The following is an 18,740-nucleotide window of genomic DNA, read 5'->3' as shown; positions in this document are numbered from 1 at the left end:
GAAAACATTATAAACGTGTTAAATGTAAGGAAAAATAGTAAAAATAATGCTTTATGCAAAATAAATTGGTCGTTAGTAGGTGTTTTTTTTTTTTTAGAAATTTTAGTATTCAATAGAAAATAATGGAATCTAAAATTTCACCAATAATAGGGGGAAAATACTGATCACATAATATGAAATTGATAACATTACGGATTAGAACAGAACAAAGATGACGACTTCCAATTATAGTTATTTGAAGATTGTTGAAATTTTAAAAATTTTGAAGGAAACATATAATGCGTATTTTACGTGGAGTTCAAACGTCAAACATGTACTTCTGTTTGCCGTACAAGTTTAACGTTTGAACTTCGACCGCAACCTCGCTTATGTCTACAGTTTTTTCAAATTGCAGTTCAATTATTAAATTAATTTTAATTATTATTCTCAATTTCCAAATTAAAAAAAATTAAGTTAAATTAACTCGAAATAATTTTATATACATATATATATATATATCGTATTGAATAAGCAGGTTTAATTCTTAGAGGTCGCTGTAATCATTTTTATTCCTGCGAATGTGCTAGTTGATGTGTTGTACTCTCAAAGTTGTACATTGTTTATATTATGTAATAACAATCTATTAATTGCGAATGGAACTTTCCTGTTTTTACACATGATTTATCCAAACGAATGAAGTTATTATAATACTTAATTGAAATCCTCATAAATATTGATTATTTATTATGTAACGATTATACATTTGTAAATATGAATTCGTAATATATGTACTTTTATTTATTAAATGCATATATAAACATTATAACTGAAGATCATAATGAAGTATCTTACATATCTTCTATGTATTTTCATTTTGTCTCAATTTTCTGGTGAGCAGCTTTTATTATATATAAATAATATATAATATGTAAATGCATTTACATAAATACACAAAAGTAATTTTAAACAGAAATTTAATATTGTTTTTATTCTTTCCTTTTAGTTAACGGAATGACTGAACCTCTTACACTATATACGACGGAAGCCTTTTTCCTTCCGATCAGTAAAAGTTGGTTTGAACCTTTAAATTCTGCCAGTAAGTTGATGTTTTAATTAGCTTATAAATAACATGTTTAGGAGTATTAAGTTTTAAAATTTTAAATCTAAAAGAATGAAATAAATAGGTGTGTAAATTTGTAGCTTATATCCTATTTTATCTGATATTTCACAATATTTACATCAATTCCTGAATGTTTTTGAGCCTTTCATCTTTTGTCAGGAGAAGAAACTTCATAAATATAAGTTGGAATACAATAGACTTAAATTCAAATTGTTTCTAATAAACGTTGTCACTGTTAGAAGTAATTTTAATTTAAAAGTTTATCGTGTTCTATTTATAAAGTTTATTCTTTATATTTTCCCTTCAATGATGAGTCAAAAGGATTGAAAATATTTGGGAAACGATGTAAAATTTCAAATAAAGTAGAAAATGGTACTTTGATTTTTGAGGAAGTGAGTTTTGATTTAAATTTTTATTAGTTTCTCTAATATATATATATATATATATTTGAAAAGGACATGTAAATAGTATGGAATAAATTACTTTTGAAAATTTTTTCTTTTTTGAATCATATGCCTCTCATTTTTTATGGTTTAATTTTTATTAAAAACTTATTTTTGAATTGAGACAAGAGCAATACAATATTTTAAAAATCAACTGAAACTTTTAAAATATTTCTTTTATATAAAACAGCTTAAAGTTTGTCTTAAAAATTTTGTTAAACTATTTACATATGGGAGAGTAAAATAGGAAATAGAATTTTTAAATTCTATCTGTCATTTTGTAATTCTTTATAAATAGTTATTTAACATTTACATTTCTCCATACAATTAAAGAATAAAATGTTTTTCCCATTAAAAAATTTTTTAATGTTTTATATGGAATAAATTTATTTGTATCTACATGGTGTACCAAAAACATCAGATGTTTTTAAAATTAAAGAACATTTCATATAATTCTTGTGTGTAATAATAAATATTTATTATTACACATAAGATATATGCCTTTTCATAAAAAATTAACATAAAACACTAATTCTTGAAAATGACATTAGATAAGTGTTCACCTTTGAAATTATTACACTCATTTAGCCTGGCTGGAAAAGATTATACAACCTCTTGCAACATAACTCTTAGAATTGCTTGGATACATTCACAAATTTGTTATTCATAGTTCATTCATAACAATCAGATGTTTCTCATAAACAATGTTTCACATAACCCCACAAAAGTAATCTGGTGTAGTCACATTGAAGAATGGACAACCAGTTGATGTTCCCAAAGCAAGAAATAACCCCTGTTTGGAAACATTTTTTGAGAACTGCCATAGAAGCACAGGAATGAGCAGTTGCTCCATCTTGCTAGAGGATCACAGTGACAAAGATTAACCTTATGTTTCAGAAATGTGTCTAGCATGGCTATGCAGTGTTCAGAATTTACTGTTACAACATGACTCTTCTCATCTTCAAAAAATACAGACTCATAATGCTGTTGGATGAAATGGTGCACCACAGTGTCATTTTAGCACTAGGTAAAGGCTGCTGCTGAAATTCATGCAAATTATTTTCAACCTAGAATTGAAGTTCTGTTGAACATGAACCCAGACGTTTGTAAGTGGACCTCATCTGACATCAGTAACAAGGTTTTTGTCTACTTTCAATAATGCCAAAAACTTATTAAACTAAAGTTGCAATCTCTTGTCCTGTTTTCTCAGCTTCTGGATAAATTAGATCTTGTATGGGTTGTAATTAAGGTCTCTGTGTTAGAGTCTGCAAATTCTGTAATATACTATACTATAGAATGACAGCCTACCTCTGAGCTCACTTGTGTTGACTACATAAGGCACTAGTTGGCACTTCTTACATGATTTATATTGTCTGGTGTACATATTGAATGATGATATTCTGAAGGTTTCTACCCTTTATACTTTCTTCTTGAAACCATTTTGATATTCAGAATAACAAGAGTGGAATAACTAGGAGAATCACATTGCCAAACTGAAGTTGGAAACTGTATTGTACAGATGTGATAGACTCTGTTTTTATAAGTATTTCTGGTGCTGCAAAGATCAATGGTCCGTCTCAGCTAAACTTTCAATTTTCTAAGTTGTTCGATAGAGATAGCACATTTTATCATGGAGGCATGATCTAATTTTGCTATAATATTGTTGTCCAACACATATATGGATAGGGCTATGGATCTCTTCTTTTGAGCTATGTCATATCTGTGTTCTGTCATCTGTTTTTTTAGCATCCTTTTCATACACCCTATATAAACTAGGTCAATTTTAATTTTTCATCCACATGTGTCGGACAATGATATTATAATAAAATTAGATCAGGCCTCCATTATAAGATGTGCTGTCTTACCAAATAACTTAGAGAATTGGAAGCACACAAGATTTTTAAAGCTGACCAACATGCATTAATTATAAAGAAAAGAAATGCATTTCTCGTGTTTGGCAAGCACGTTTTGATAAATATTTATGATATAATTATGTCAACTGTGTATATGCATCTGATTGACAGTTTCAAATTTGAAGTACATCTTGTTCTTTAGACTGCTCCATTTTTGAATAATACCTGAAGATCTTTGGAGAAGATAGAAAACTTTAGTTTTTCCAGAGAAGGTACTGTACTGTGGTAATATATTCCTTGTCCAGTTTTAGTAAGGTAATTGCTTATAATTCTCAATGGAAGCATCACCAAACGATTGCTTAAATAATCGGGCTATATATGTTTGTTATACTTAATTCTCAATGGTTTTCTCAGATACTTGATCTCACAATATTGCCAAAAGATTTAGTGCATCAAGTAGGAGAATTCTTTTAGCAACAGAAATTATATTAGTTAATTATATCTAGGTGAAAACCTAGTTTTTTAAAATTCTTGCAAACATTTCACTTTTTAGTATGCATTTAAGTTAGATGTGATTCCTTGGCATATGGCTAAATTAGTGATTACAGGAAGGAATATTATTGTATTTTTTTTAATAATACATTGTTAGCAAATGGATGTTCTGTACAGTTGTCTACTAACAAAACAATCTTTTGTTTCAAGTTTATATATCTCATTTAACTAACCAATTAATCATGATAATTTTATGAATTAGAAAGTGTTTTTTGATATTTAACATATTGTTTGGTCTAATTATTTAATATTGCCTTTGTTATTTGTGCACATTTGAAAGTATATATGTTACAGTCAAAACCCATTTTTAGTTAGAACGTGTTTTAACTAGTTCAAACTAGTTTATACTGGATGTACTGTTAAAACCCGTTTTGTCTAGTTAAAACTAGTTTTAACTCATATTTATTTTTGACTAGCAGTAAATTCTAGTTATAACAAAGACATCCAGTATAAACTAGTTTCAACTAGTTAAAATGCATTTTAACTAAAAACTGGTTTTGACTGCAACATATAGAGTGATTTGGGGTAAGATGGTAAGCGGGGGAAGATGCTTACTTTTTGATATTTTCAAACGGTGACGTCAGACATTGTCATGTGTTTGTATGATGAATCGTTGGGCCAATATTGAGTGCGGAAAGCTGTAGTTACCTCATTTTCTACATCTGAGAAGAATGAAAGCAATACAAGAATGAAGTTTTTGTTGTGAAATGTTTCTAGAATCATTTTAAAGCTAAAAGTTAAAATAGAATTTATTAAAAAATAACAATTAATGTGGGATGTAGTTAAGGTTCTAAAGTTTCCATTGTGAGCTACCGCTGATCCCGATTGGACACACTAGAACACGTGACTCTGCTAGGCATCTTACCCCGAAAAATGGGAAAGATGCCACATTTTTCTTGGGGTAACATGCCTATTATTTGTTAATTGAATTCCAATATGCCTATTTTTAATAAATTTTTGTTTTCTCATTTTATTGCAGCATAGAAATTATATAAAGACTTCTCAAAAAGGTTTTTGGACTGAAAAGAGCTTTCAGCTAGCTATAGAGCACGTTAGAACTGGCGGAAACTTAACAATACTTATACTGCGCTGTTATACTTACTATGAAGTACTTTGTGCTACATATGCAATAAATTAAATTTGGTTAAGATATTCGAAAATTAATTTTATGCAATTATATTTGTTATCTTACCCTAATGGCATTTGGCATCTCACCTGGATAATTGGGGTGAGGTGCCTAAAATGCCAGACAGTAAAAAAGTCATCATTGCAAACACAATATACAATTATTTTTCATATACTCCAAAGTTTTATTTGAAAAACATGCTCAAAAATATGATATTTTTGTTAGAGGCCTCCAAAACCAAAATTATCGTTATAATTTCCTTCATAAGCAAAATGTTAGGCATCTTCCCCCGAATCACTATACATAACTTTATTTATTTCCTCCAAACATATTTATGTAGCTAAAATTAGTTTTAAATAATGTTAAAAGTTAAAACTAGTTTTATCTAAAATCAAAACATATACAGCAGTAAATTAACTAGACAAAACTGGTTTTAACAAAGACATCCAGTATAAACTAGTTTCAAGTAGTTAAAACGCGTTCTAACTGAAAACGAGTTTTGACTGTAACATATACAATACATAGGATACTTTACTTAATAAACTGGAATATTCAGAATTTAATTTAAAATATAATAAAATGATATCAAACTATTATTTGAAGGTTAACAAAAGATATACCTAAATTTCTCAAATAATAATTTTTATTTTTGTTATATAATAAGTACTATAATAATGATAAATGCTTAAATAGTAATAATTTTAAATCTTATTTATAATGAAAGCTGATGCAGATATAGAATACCAAGCATCTCTTCTTGATATGCCGGATTTACCAAAGTGGATGCATTGTCGTCATCCAAATGGATCTGATATTGCATTTTTATATGGTGCACCAGAAGAAGCAGGAGGGGTTCAAATTGAAGTATTTATCTGAATAATAATTATATATTCTAGTATTTATTATATTGTTATTATTAATTGTAATTTTTATCAGTTTAACAAGCAATTATATTTAAATAGATTATTGCATTGAATAGAAACAAGTATGAAACATATCGTAAAGTGATCAGCTTTATAGTAGAAAAAAAGAAAAGTAAGAATTATTATTAATCTAAAAATTTTTTTTTATATGATAACAAAACATTTGTGAATTAAAAAAGAGTACATTATTATTATTTTTTTTAACAGAAGAGGCTCGACATGAAGTAGAATTAAAATTTTCAAATTTAAATGTTGAAGATATGTTCGAAGGTGAGAGGCTACAACAATTAATTAAAATCTTTGAAAACAGCTTATGGAGAAAATCTCATCAAAGTGATGTAATATATGTGACAATGATTGCTTCGGCCATTGATGTTGGTGGGAGATTTCCTGTAAATCCTAGAGAGAAAGAAGGGTAATTAAGATTGAACTTACTTTAAACAATAATAATAAAATAAATATTTTGATTTTTCAAATAAGCATTATGACTACGTAAAGAAGCAGTTTTGTTGTAGTTTATTATTATTCTACTATTTATTATTTTCAATTATTGTGAAAAATAGTGTCAAGATTTATGCAATTTGATAATATTGAATTTAATTGTTTGGGAAAATACAAAAAATTATTGCAGTTATTTCTTGCTGAAAGGTATATTCAATAGCTTTTTGATTAACTAAGACCCATTTAACTGAAGTTATATGTTATTTGAAGTAAAAAAACATACTACTTTGTCAACAAAGATGAGAACACAGTAGAGTTTGGTTTATAAATTTTGTCCAGGTGATATGCAGTGTATAAAAGAGGCTCTGGGTGTTTCAAAAGAATTTACTCTGATGACTTTTCATAAGAATATGAATTTTTAAAAAAAAGAAATTTTAATTGTAATCAACTTTAACTTTGATTTTATTGCAATATTCTTGTATTTTTTCAATCACTTAGTATCAAACATTTCATATCATCTGAGTTCTGCTGTAATCATTAGTTTATATATTTAATCTAAAACTTGCATTTAGAAAAGCATATAATGAGTTTAATATCAGTGATGAATTCGTACACAATTCTTCATTTTTTTAATAAAATATAAAATATGAGAAATAAAATAAAACACGGCCTCTTCTGATTTCAGAGGTGATTAAAACATTCAAACAACACTTAAATTAAGAAAGAATTATTTAAATTCATACATTTCTTCATATGATTATAAGTTACTTATCAAATACATTTCACCAAATGACAATGCTTTAGCCTCCTCACTGTTAATACAATTCAATCTGCATGCATCAACATTAATGCCATTATTTAAATTAACATTATTTATATTATCCTTATTATTGAAAAATGTCCTTTGATTGTTTTTTAATAGTATTCTTTTCTTTAAATAAAATTTTTATATTATCAGTATTGATGTTACAGTTTGTTTCATTACAATGTAAATATCATAGTGATGTCATAATAGCTAATCTGACAGCTTCTTGATGCTCTTTTACTCTTTTTTTGAATAATCTTTTCATTTCTCCTATATAATATTTAGTTTGATTTTCACAAGTAAAAATATATTGTAATCTATTCCAGCTGTTTTAAGGTTTTTTACTTCTTTTTCTTTTCCACGTAATAATCTTGATATTCTATTATTTTGAGAAGGAGCCAATGCTATGGAAAATTATTAAATTCACTCTAATATTTTTCAAATACAGTGGAACCTCGGTATACGTCTGCTTTAGAATACGTCCAATTCGGAATATGTCCTGTTTGGACAAAACAAATTTCGCTCGGTATACAACTTAATTTAATTATATGTGCAATCTATGAACAAGTACACTATCGGTGTACTAGATCAGACTAAATGTTCGTGGTGCCACGGTTTATAACTTTGTTAAATTTCTTCTGATTTTAATTTTTAAGTAAAACTTTTTATTAATCATGAATTGCAAAAAGGCAAATGAAAAGCAACAGAAAACTAAAAAAATGACTAGAATCACAATGGAACTGAAAAAAGAGATTGTTGAGAAATATGAAGGTGGCATGCGTGTTCGAGATTTAACTGTGGCATACCGTATTCTGAGAATGACGATATCCACAATCGTGAAAAATAAAGACATTATTAAATCTGCTAACATTTTAACATCTGCTAAAGGGGTTAAAAACATATGAAATTTCTGTCGGGTGTTCTTAGTCTGTGGAAAATATTATCTTTAGAACTTGGATAAAATTTTCACACATTAAGCCACAAAGCCACGTCAAGGCGACACCCATTTTGTGGTAGTTTTTTGATTTCCAGAAACTGACCCCAATTGCTTGACAGAATAACAATCAGGGAATAAAACTGGATATTTGTTGCTATTTGATTTATTCTGTAAACCAAAATAAACTACTAAAATTTAATTTTTATGTCATTTTCTTTAAACTTTCCGATTGAAGAATGCAAATTTTCAATACAAATTTTTCATTTAAAAGTAAACATAGTGTTGCGCCGGCTCCAAAAAAGACAAGCGCCATGGTGTGGAGACTTGCAAAACAAAAAAGAACGATTTTAAAAAGAAAAAAGAAGGATTCGAAAAAAAGAAAAAAACGTTTTTGGAATGAAAGAGAAGAATGATTCGGGGAAAAAAGAACGATGGAGAATTTTGTTTTTGTTTCTTTTAACGAGATATTTAAAGTTTAATTTGTTGTTAGTGTATCTAAGAAGTGTAAGTTTCAGTAAACTGTGCTGTCAATTTATATCCCGAGCCCCACAGCTTGTAACAAATTGGTGTCAGGAGTGCGATATGAATCAAGCCGGTTATGCCGAAAGGAAACACTGAAGGGATTCATATACAAAGCCAACAGCGACAGCAGGCGATGGATCAGCGGCGTTTTAGTGAATCTACTGATCGGACATTAGATGATCAGCAAACAACTGACTCTGTTGCCAGCACCTCTGGCGCCACTCCAGCACCAGCTATGCTGGACCTATCTGTATTATTGGTGGCATTACAAGAGCAGACCAGTCAGTTGAAAAACATGCAAGAAGAGCAGGCATGTCAAATGAAAGAAGAGCTCCAGAGAGGCCAAGAAGAACAGGCATGTCAACTGAAGGAACTGCACGCCACAATTAGCAATGATTTAAAGGAAATCAAGGAGCAGGTCCAGCGGCATGAGGTTCGAATTGCCAAAGCTGAAGTGAAGATCACGGACGTTGAGAAAGCTTTGGTCGAGCTCATATCTGAGATTGGGAATGCCACTCCTGTTATAGCTACGCCAGCAGTACGTGGATTTAAAGTACCGCCTTTCGATGGGACATCTTCATTGTCAGCTTATAAAATTCAGTTTGAAGCCGTGGCGAGGATGAACGAATGGACTAATGCACAAGCCATGATAGCACTCATGTTGGCCCTCCGTGATCAGGCCTTGGCTGTACTAGAGGCCCTGGTTAAGGACGTCACTTACGACCAACTGGTGGAAGCATTGGAGTCCAGATATGGAGACAAGCATCTTGACGCGTGTATCAGGCCCAGCCTAAGGAATGTGTGCAATGTAATGCCAAGACTCTACAGTGCTGGGCACTGGAAGTTGAGAAACTGATCCGAAAAGCATATCAGTCTTCACCTGCATTGGTTGAAGGACTACTTGTACAAGCATTCATAGATGGAATACGCGATCTAGAAATTCGAGCCGCTGTGAGATTGGGACATCATGAAACTCTGAAGGACGCTTTGGCCCATGCTTTGGAGGTAGAGACAGTAAGACACAATGATCGATCCTATCGTATTAGAGAGGTCATAATGACACCAGTGTTACTACTACAGATGAATTGCCCAAAGCGAGGGCACCTTGGAAGAGACCGAAAGGAGGATGGACTTCAGAAGGTAGAGGTGGCTGATACCACCACCCAGCCGCAGTGGCAGCAGGGAAACAAGTAAACACCAGGACTGCGGGGCGGGTGCTCACTGGTTCTGAGGGAGCCCTAGGAATCTCTATCTCCCAAGCCCACGATGGGAATAGCCTAATTATCCAAGGCGAAATTAAAGGGAAAACGTATGATAACGCTGACGCCTTGTCGAGAAGACCTTGTGCTGATGACTGTACGCACTGTGTCAGACAAGAAGCTAAAGAAATCGTTCCTGTGCAAATGCTGAAAATGGAAATCAGTAACGAGTGGAAGGAAACCTTACAACAGGCTCAGGAAAAGGACGCACACCTTAAGCCGATCTTCAAGTGGTTGAAGGCTGATGCTCCTAGGCCCAACTGGAGTGATGTTGCAGCTATGAGTTCAGTTACAAAGAGTTACTGGGCACAATGGGACAGCTTGACCATACAGGATGGGGTATTGTGCCGTAAATGGGAAAATACCTGAGGGGACAGCTACCACCTGCAAATGGTTGTTCCCAAGGAAAGTTCCAGAGATCCAAAAACTGTACCACGACGGCTGCTCTGGAGGCCATATGGGGGTGAAGAGGACCTTACTGAAGATCCGCGAAAGATTTTATTGGATCCACTGTCGTGATGATGTGGAGAAATGGTGTCACAGATGTACGAGTTGCACGACCGTGAAGGACCCTCAAACTCGCAGTAGAGGTGTGTTAAGGGTGTACAATGTTGGAGCCCATGGGAACGAATAGTGTTAGATGTTGCGGGACTGTTTTCTGAAAGCGAAAATAGAAACTGGTACTTCTTGGTTGTCATGGACTACTTTACTAAGTGGCCAGAGGTCTTCGCCATTCCCAACCAAGAAGCGGAAACTGTGGCCAATAAATTAGTCCATGAAGTCTTCTGTCGGTTTGGAGTACCCTTAGAGATTCACAGTGATCAAGGCAGGAATTTCGAGTCCCAAGTTTTTCGGGAAACATGCCATGTGATGGGTGTCCACAAAACCAGAACCACCCCCTATCATCCACAGTCTGACGGGATGGTGGAACGATTTAATCAGACGTTGGAAAGGTACTTGGCAAAAGTCATAGAGACTCGGCAAAGAGACTGGGACAAGCACATTCGACCATTTTTGTTGGCATACCGAAGCGCGGTCCATGAAAGTACTGTACGTCTGTGACACCAGCCTTTGCAAACTTTGGAAGAGAATTACAATTGCCTGCAGATTTAATCACCGACACTCCACCTGATAGGCCACGTAGCATGACCAACTATGCGGGCAATTTACGTCATAAGATGAATGACTTATATGACCACATCCGACAGTCAGGCCAACAAATGTCTGAAAAGATGAAGACCCGATATGACTGGAAGGCGAACAATTGAGGCTTTGAAGAGGGTTCCTAGTGTGGTTACATAACCATGTGCACAGCAAGGGGAAGTCTCCTAGGGTGTACTATAGATTACCACCTATGAAATTTCAGGACTTTGATTATATATTTGAACTCAGGACAGAGACGAGTTCAACGGTACCCTATTTTTGGACTGGAGACGAAAAATAAAAAAGTTATCATACTTTTTAAGTTACCATACTTTTTTAATGCTCTCATGCAGACGGCACCATAGTTGCTAGTACTGCCATCTTGCGGTAAAGTCTGCAAACCATAATGTCGGACTACGGTCATCTCCCGGAGGGTTAAACACGCGATACGAGAGTGGAGAGAGCGACGCGACTTCCAATCATCGCGCGATCGCCGGAAGAAAGTATGATAACTTTTTTATTTTTTGTCTCTGGTCCAAAAGTAGGATATCGTTGAACTCGTCTCGGTCCCCTGACCTGAAATTCCATAGGTAGTAATCTATAGTATTCCCCGTCTCCTAAATTACAGCCAAAGTGGGACGGGCCATATCGTGTCGTGACTAGAATCAACGATGTCACCTACCGAATACAGAAGGGGTCAAGAACCGCATCAAAGATTGTTCATGTGGATCGTTTGGCGCAGTACTATGGGTCTAACGATGCTCAGGATGAGCATGCCTTAAGAGGAGGGCAGTGTTGCGCCGGCTCCAAAAAAGATGAGCGCCATGGTGTGGAGACTTGTGTGGGTGCCGGGAGGCGGACGGAGTCTCGTTCCTCCTTTTTTCGGCTTACAGGTCCGTGAGACCTGCCCACGTCAAGATGGCGGTTCTGAAGTGTCACGCGTTGCGCGTTTTTAGGCGAGTGGAGGAAGTGGATGGGTCTGACGATAGAGTGGCAGTGACGATACCCGAATAAAAGACATAGCCGACGGATAATAACAACAACAAAAATTTATTTAAGCTAACGATATAATTACAGAAGAGGCGCGCGACGGTTGCCACGGTCTTTTCGGATCCACGGAGGGAGAGTTTACATAAATTCGGGTCATACCTCGTGATCTGGGTCGGTCCTCCTGGTCAACGTATTCCGTGGATTTCGGGCGGTTCCCCTCGATTTTGCACACACACACAGTCAAAGTGACAGAATGTAACAGCCCCCCTTTCTTCCCTCGTCACCCTTTTATCGTCTCGGTCATGTTTTCCCGTTTCTCCAACCAGCGTTTTTCGATTCTTGTTCCTCCTGATTCATATTTTCTCCGTGGGAACCAAGCAATAAAATATTTTATTATTAACGGCTTGGTTCCGGCGGGTTCGAATTTTCACACCTGCAAAACGAAAAAGAACGATTTTAAAAAGAAAAAAGAAGGATTTGAAAAAAAGAAAAGAACGTTTTTGGAATGAAAGAGAAGAACGATTCGGGGAAAAAAGAACGGTGGAGAATTTTGTTTTTGTTTCTTTTAACGAGATATTTAAAGTTTAATTTGTTGTTAGTGTATCTAAGAAGTGTAAGTTTCAGTAAACTGTGCTGTCAATTTATATCCCGAGCCTCACAACTTGTAACAATAGCAACGAATAATAGATTATCTTTAAAACATAAATAACCATAAATTATAAATATTACAAATGTACCCTGGAAATGCTATATAAAATTAAAACGGAAAACATTGCAATGTTCATTGTGTGTCTAACGTGTAGAATAAGAATTTTAGAAATATCCTATCCCATACGTTAAGATATTTTTAAAAGAATTTTAAACAAGTGTTCCGTGGAAATGCTATATGTAATTAAAACGGAAAACATTGCAATGTTTATTATGTATCAAATGCGTAGAAAAAGATACTTTTAAAAAAATTTTGAAAAAGTTTATCGTGGAAATGTTGTATAAAATTAAAACTGAAAATATTACTAAAATATAAGCTTATACACTAATTGGAATTGGAAAAAATCCGATTATTCCTATTTAAAATTTCTAAATTAAATATTACGATATTAAATGAAAAGAATGTGTTGAAATTATGCTACTTATCCTGGCTACTTGTCCTGATTCTTTTATCTGGCGTCAGGAAGAGAAATTTTTAAGTAAAATTTCAAGTTGAAGGTCGTCAACCTGAAAGTAATATTCTTGTAAAAATTTGAAAAAAGTTCTATAAGACAAAAGAATATAACTTGCACAATTCATGTTGCTTAAATTATAAATCTCTTGACGACACTGACTCTGGCGATATTGTTCCTTTCACTGTTTTATTTCACTTCGATACTGAAGTTAGACTTAACTGAATAAAACGTTTCTTATTTTATCTATATTTGGCAGAATTTCGCTTTATTTATCTATTATATAATCAAGACATTGCGTATTTATTGTTACATAAGACGCTTTGTTTTATTTTCTGTACTTTGTATTGTTAATCAAACACGAAATATAGCTTAGAAATCTCGGAATTAAACTACTTTGCATAGAAAATTATAATTTACATAAAATATGTTAAGAGAACTAACATTCAGTGGCGTAGCGTGGGAGTCAGCCGCCCGGGGCGGAGGAAAATTTTGCTGCCTCCTTATTTAGGTATCTCAATTTAAAAGACTAAAATATACAGTAATTCTAAAGAACTTTTCGGTAAGAACAATCATCATTATTGTGTATTGTACAGTACATGTTACAAATAAAAAAGTCATGTATATATGTTTTGCAATTCAATAATCACATTTATTACAAAAATTTTTACAAGATATTATTATTATTTATTGTGAAATTTGCGATTGTTTGCCCCCTAAAAGTGCCGCCCGGGGCGGGCCGCCCCTGCCGCCCCCACTACGCTACGCCACTGCTAACATTATTTGTCAACTGATTTCTGTCTAAACTATTGCACATTTACGCACCTTCATTTTAATAATTTGAGAATAATTATTGTGTAAATATCTCAATTTGAAGACATAAATATGTTTCGGGTCAATGCTCTATTAAAATTGTTTATAAATCGATCTCGCTAGTTTAATTCAACAAAAATTTGTGTAAATATCTCAATTTGAAGACATAAATATGTTTCGGGTCAATGCTCTATTAGAATTTATACTCAATATTAATTACATAAACAAAAACAAAGGATTTCTTACTTCCTTGAGACTTACCGAAACCGAATTTTGCTGAAAACTTTCTAAGGAGAAACAACAATAAAAATCATGTTTATTTCTTCCACAAACAATATGGAAAACAACAATTGTAAAGTATTGTTAGTTGAGTATTACGTCGCATCAATCGCATCACTTATAACTCGAAATTTCTACGATAAACTATTTAAGTCATTACTACAAATATTCAATAAGCTTTTAATTTCGTATAATTCAGATACCAGGGATTATCTCTGTGTGACATTTCAATTATGTTTACAGTTTGTAACGTCGTAAGGAATAGCGTAACGATAATTTTACGTTTGTTTCTGTTAAAAACTTGTAGGCACCGGTCAAAGGCAGTAAAAGCGTAATTTTGTTTCAGAATGTTACCGAAAACGAAAAAAAAAAATTGTTGTCGTCAGACTGTTCGGAGTTCGAAAGTTTTCGGGAAATACATCACACTGTGGCTAAGGTTTCGGAATAGCAGTGTGACCGAATGTCGTTCTGCAACACACGTCGTGGTATACATATTGTCCGATAGAAAGCATAAAGAGATTGTAGTTGGAAGATGGTAATAAATTTGCGAAAAAATGTCAGTGTGAGTGGTGAATTCGTGGAAAATCGTCTGCATTATAGAAAATTACAAAAATATGAAATTTTGTTTCAAATATAAGTTACATAGTTATATTATTGGTCAAAATTGTAAAAAGCAAGGCCGTCATAATTTTGCCTCGCAATCCAGGGGAGAAGCAATTTTTCAGATCCACAATCAGCAGACATTTTTATGTTCGTTGCACTTGAATAACTCATATTTATAAGAAGAAATTGCATAGGTTACATAAAAGTTAACGAACCAAATTCACTACATTGATTCAGAGCAGCAGTTCCCATACTTTTTTTATATGCATGCCCGGTGGCAGCCATTTTCTTAAGTATTTTTCCATTTCGCATTTTTGCTAGTTCCATTTCGTATTATCGACAAACGGAAGTGTCTTGGTCAATTATATAGCAGCGTTCAATTAAATCAATTTCTAAACAGATTATTAGTATTAAGGAGACTGATTTGGTTTGATTTTGATTTAATGATTTAAATAATATAATACAATATACTGTAATAACTTTAAAAATCTATAATAAAATTTATTTTTTTATTAATGTGTTCAAACAGTGTTTAAATTATTTTACAAGCCCATTAATATACCATATCAAGAGGGCTGTTTTTTTTTTTTTACATGAGAATGGATTAATCATTTTTACATTACTTCTTATGGGAAAGGTTGGTTTGGTATATGTCCTATTCGGTATAAGTCCAAACATCAGGAACGGATTAAGGTCATGTACCGAGGTTCCACTGTAAACTTTTTATAGATGGAAGTTTGAAATATTGTGGTTTTATTTTAACATAAATCTATGTAAAATATATTTATCATACCATGTTTCCTACTTGTTATATATAACAGAGGGAAAGTATGGAGATCGGTCAAAAAATGATCTGCTCCAGATTTTTACATTTTTAGACTCTGGACCTTGAAATATTAAGAAATTCAAAAAAAATTTGGGGGTTTTTTCTGTATGTATGGATGTTAGTGTCTGGGAGGGCACAATTTTGTTCACCTTGTTTGAAGCTTAATAACTCATGTGCTTTTTGTTGAAAATTTCTGAAATTTTGCAGGGAGATTTGTTTATTAGACAAATTGATTATTAAATTTCGGTGATTAAAGGTCGAGGGGTTGGGGAAATAAGGGGATCATGTGTATCTAAGACTTAATGACAATTTTACTTATTAGCATTTACTATTATTTATAAAACTCATCCCTACTCTCAAAATTAAGCTTTTTGCCATTTTATAATAATTAAAAATATAAAAAATATGGTAACAGATGGTACCACCAAATGTTGCTGGGAATGTTAAGTAACTTGTTGCTGGATTTAAAAAAAAATATTCTTAGGATGTCTATTTAACAAATATTTATTAAGTATTTGTTCTGTTTCATTCTCTATATATTTTTTTAACATAGTTCTTGATAATATTTTCTTTACTTCCATTATAAACACATTTCCTTAATTGTTAGTAGACAATATGATTTATAATTAATAGATTTTTTATATTACATAACTTTTCATACTTATGAAATTGATATTTTTCATCTATTCTTCTAATTGTTAAATTTAAATAAATAATTTCTTTATTGTTTTCAGATTTTATTTCAAACTGAATTTTTTCATGTAGTTTCTTAGTTTATTTATTTATTTTTTCTGCTGAAATTATGCTTGTATCATAAACTTAGAAAATATGATCAACATATTAGACATAAATTTACACACCTGTAAAAATAGTAATTTTACTATCAATCTGGGACATATACATTACTGGTAATTTGATCCCAAACCTGACCCCATTAATATTCAAGCTACTTGCCTATAAAATGTATTTAAAACACTAAAAAAGTTATTTGTAAATGTAAACTCAATTAAAGGTTTTATATAATCATGAACTTCATACCTGTTTAATGCTTTGTAATCATATTAAGTTTAACAGTGTTTGAATGTTTTAATCACCTCTGAAGTCAGAAGAGGCTGAGAATTTTTTTCATAATTTATGTTTTTAAATTAATTAAAGTAATTTCCAACCCCCATTGAACACTTTTTAAACTTTATCATTTTCATTATAATTCTTCATCTTTAAAATTAGTAATAAAATAATAAGTAAAGCACATTATAAAATATTATTGAGCAAAAGAATAAATTAAGTTAATTTATCTTATTAATAGTTATAATATATAAATTAAAACTAAATTTTACTAAAAATCCTATTTTAGTGTGGTTGTGAGAGTTGGTGGCACTGATAACTTTTCTAGAGACTTACTTGATCTTGAAAGAGAAATTCAACCACTTAGAGTATTAAAAGTACCTTGTCCCAGAGATTATAAACGCACATCTGCTGAACATCTTTTTCGAAGAGAAGATTTCATATCTGATTGGTGCAGTTTTCGTTTGGTAAAAATCATATAATAATTTATTGTAATGAAAAATTAAGTATATTAAATATTTATTAAAATATTTAATTATTTATCTTATAAAGGTTAAAGAAGAAAAACAGCAGTCAGGATATGGTAAACCTAGTCCATCTTATTCTTCAATTCCTTTAACTAGTGATGATTTTAGGCCACAAACCATTAGTCTTCCTAGACGTGATTTCATGCTGGATTTCATTGTATCTATAGTTGTCCCTGCTGTGGTTGTTGTTATCTTACTTACATCATTAGTTTGTGTTATGTGTTGTGGAAGAGAAGGGCTGTAAGTGAAATATAGAAGTAATTAGTCTAAATATACGTGTATATATTTATATTTTAAATATATACTATTTATAGTATAGATTTTAAAACTATTATTTCTGTTCTAATATATCAAAGAAATTGCTTTTTTTTCTTTTGTTTTTTTTTGCAATGTAAGTTTTAATTTTATTTCTATTTATTTTTTTAATCATTAATTGATATTGGCTGATGTTTTCATTTTGCAATAGGGAGAAAAGAAACAGAAATACGTCCAGGTAATAATTCTTATCATCATTATGCTGTTTCTAAGCTATACTAATTTTGCATTTATTTATTTATTTATGTTGTTTTAATTATTTATTATTTAGTTATTTTATAAATCAGTTATCATTTTTCCTTTTTTTTTCTTTTGTATATTCCTTTAAATATCAAGGAAATACCCATATAAGTTTTTAATAATATAGTAATATTTGTTGAAAAATAATAATATATTATTGTACAGTATTTATTATATCAGAATACAGAATGTGTTATGAAAGATGCCGATATATTTTCAGGATTGATTTGGACTTAGATTTTAATAATAAGTTTAAAATAACAATTTTTTCATAAACAAAGAAATAAATTTGATTAGGTTAAAAGTTTAAAAATCACAAAAAAATTATGATAAAAATATAATCTGAACTAGTCTTATTACTAGCAAGTTTTTATTTAAATATTATAATCTTCATTTAAAAAGACTTTTTGAAGAATGAAGTCAGTTTAAAAAACTTATAATCTGTAAAGTTTTGAGCTACAGAAGCTCATCATCAGTAGCCAAAACTAAACAGTCAGTCCCAGTAGTAGATACAAACAGAGCACTAAACAGACTTAAGCCCTTCTTCTTGACACAAAATTTATTTGTTCAAACTTCAAAAACATTGTTTTTAAAAATATTTATGATGGCAAAAATGCTTTATCAGACCAACTGCAACAATTGTCATGCATATGTTGATAAAATTTGCTGTTGAGCACAGTAATAGCATCTTTTACTTTGGACACACAACAGATGGTGTTTACAGTGAGTGCATTTTTTTCACTGCACGCCAACTCAAATGCTGAAGCATAGTTTGAACTTCAGGCCAAATTTCTCTTTGATTTAGCATTTGAACTGTGG

The 18,740-nt window shown here is 31.7% G+C and overlaps 1 protein-coding gene across 2 annotated transcripts in view; it reads left to right on the top strand.

The window, feature by feature from the left end:
* Window positions 1-542: 542 nt before the first annotated feature.
* Scgalpha (sarcoglycan alpha) overlaps window positions 543-18,740 on the top strand; it is a 32,286-nt gene continuing 14,088 nt past the window's right edge. Inside the window, exons 1-8 of one of the 2 annotated variants that reach the window (XM_067270473.1) lie at window positions 544-869; window positions 983-1,075; window positions 5,798-5,937; window positions 6,036-6,108; window positions 6,204-6,411; window positions 17,129-17,306; window positions 17,392-17,606; window positions 17,833-17,859. In XM_067270473.1, coding sequence (XP_067126574.1) covers window positions 818-869; window positions 983-1,075; window positions 5,798-5,937; window positions 6,036-6,108; window positions 6,204-6,411; window positions 17,129-17,306; window positions 17,392-17,606; window positions 17,833-17,859 — 986 coding nt within the window. In that variant the 5' untranslated portion in view covers window positions 544-817. Of the gene's footprint in view, window positions 870-982; window positions 1,076-5,797; window positions 5,938-6,035; window positions 6,109-6,203; window positions 6,412-17,128; window positions 17,307-17,391; window positions 17,607-17,832; window positions 17,860-18,740 lie in introns of both variants that reach the window. The other variant, XM_067270474.1, reaches the window with a different exon arrangement.

This window comes from Centruroides vittatus, unplaced genomic scaffold (assembly GCF_030686945.1).
Source record: "Centruroides vittatus isolate TY-2023 unplaced genomic scaffold, ASM3068694v2 contig_371, whole genome shotgun sequence".
Taxonomy (NCBI): domain Eukaryota; kingdom Metazoa; phylum Arthropoda; class Arachnida; order Scorpiones; family Buthidae; genus Centruroides; species Centruroides vittatus.
This window is presented reverse-complemented; position numbering and strand designations above follow the sequence as displayed.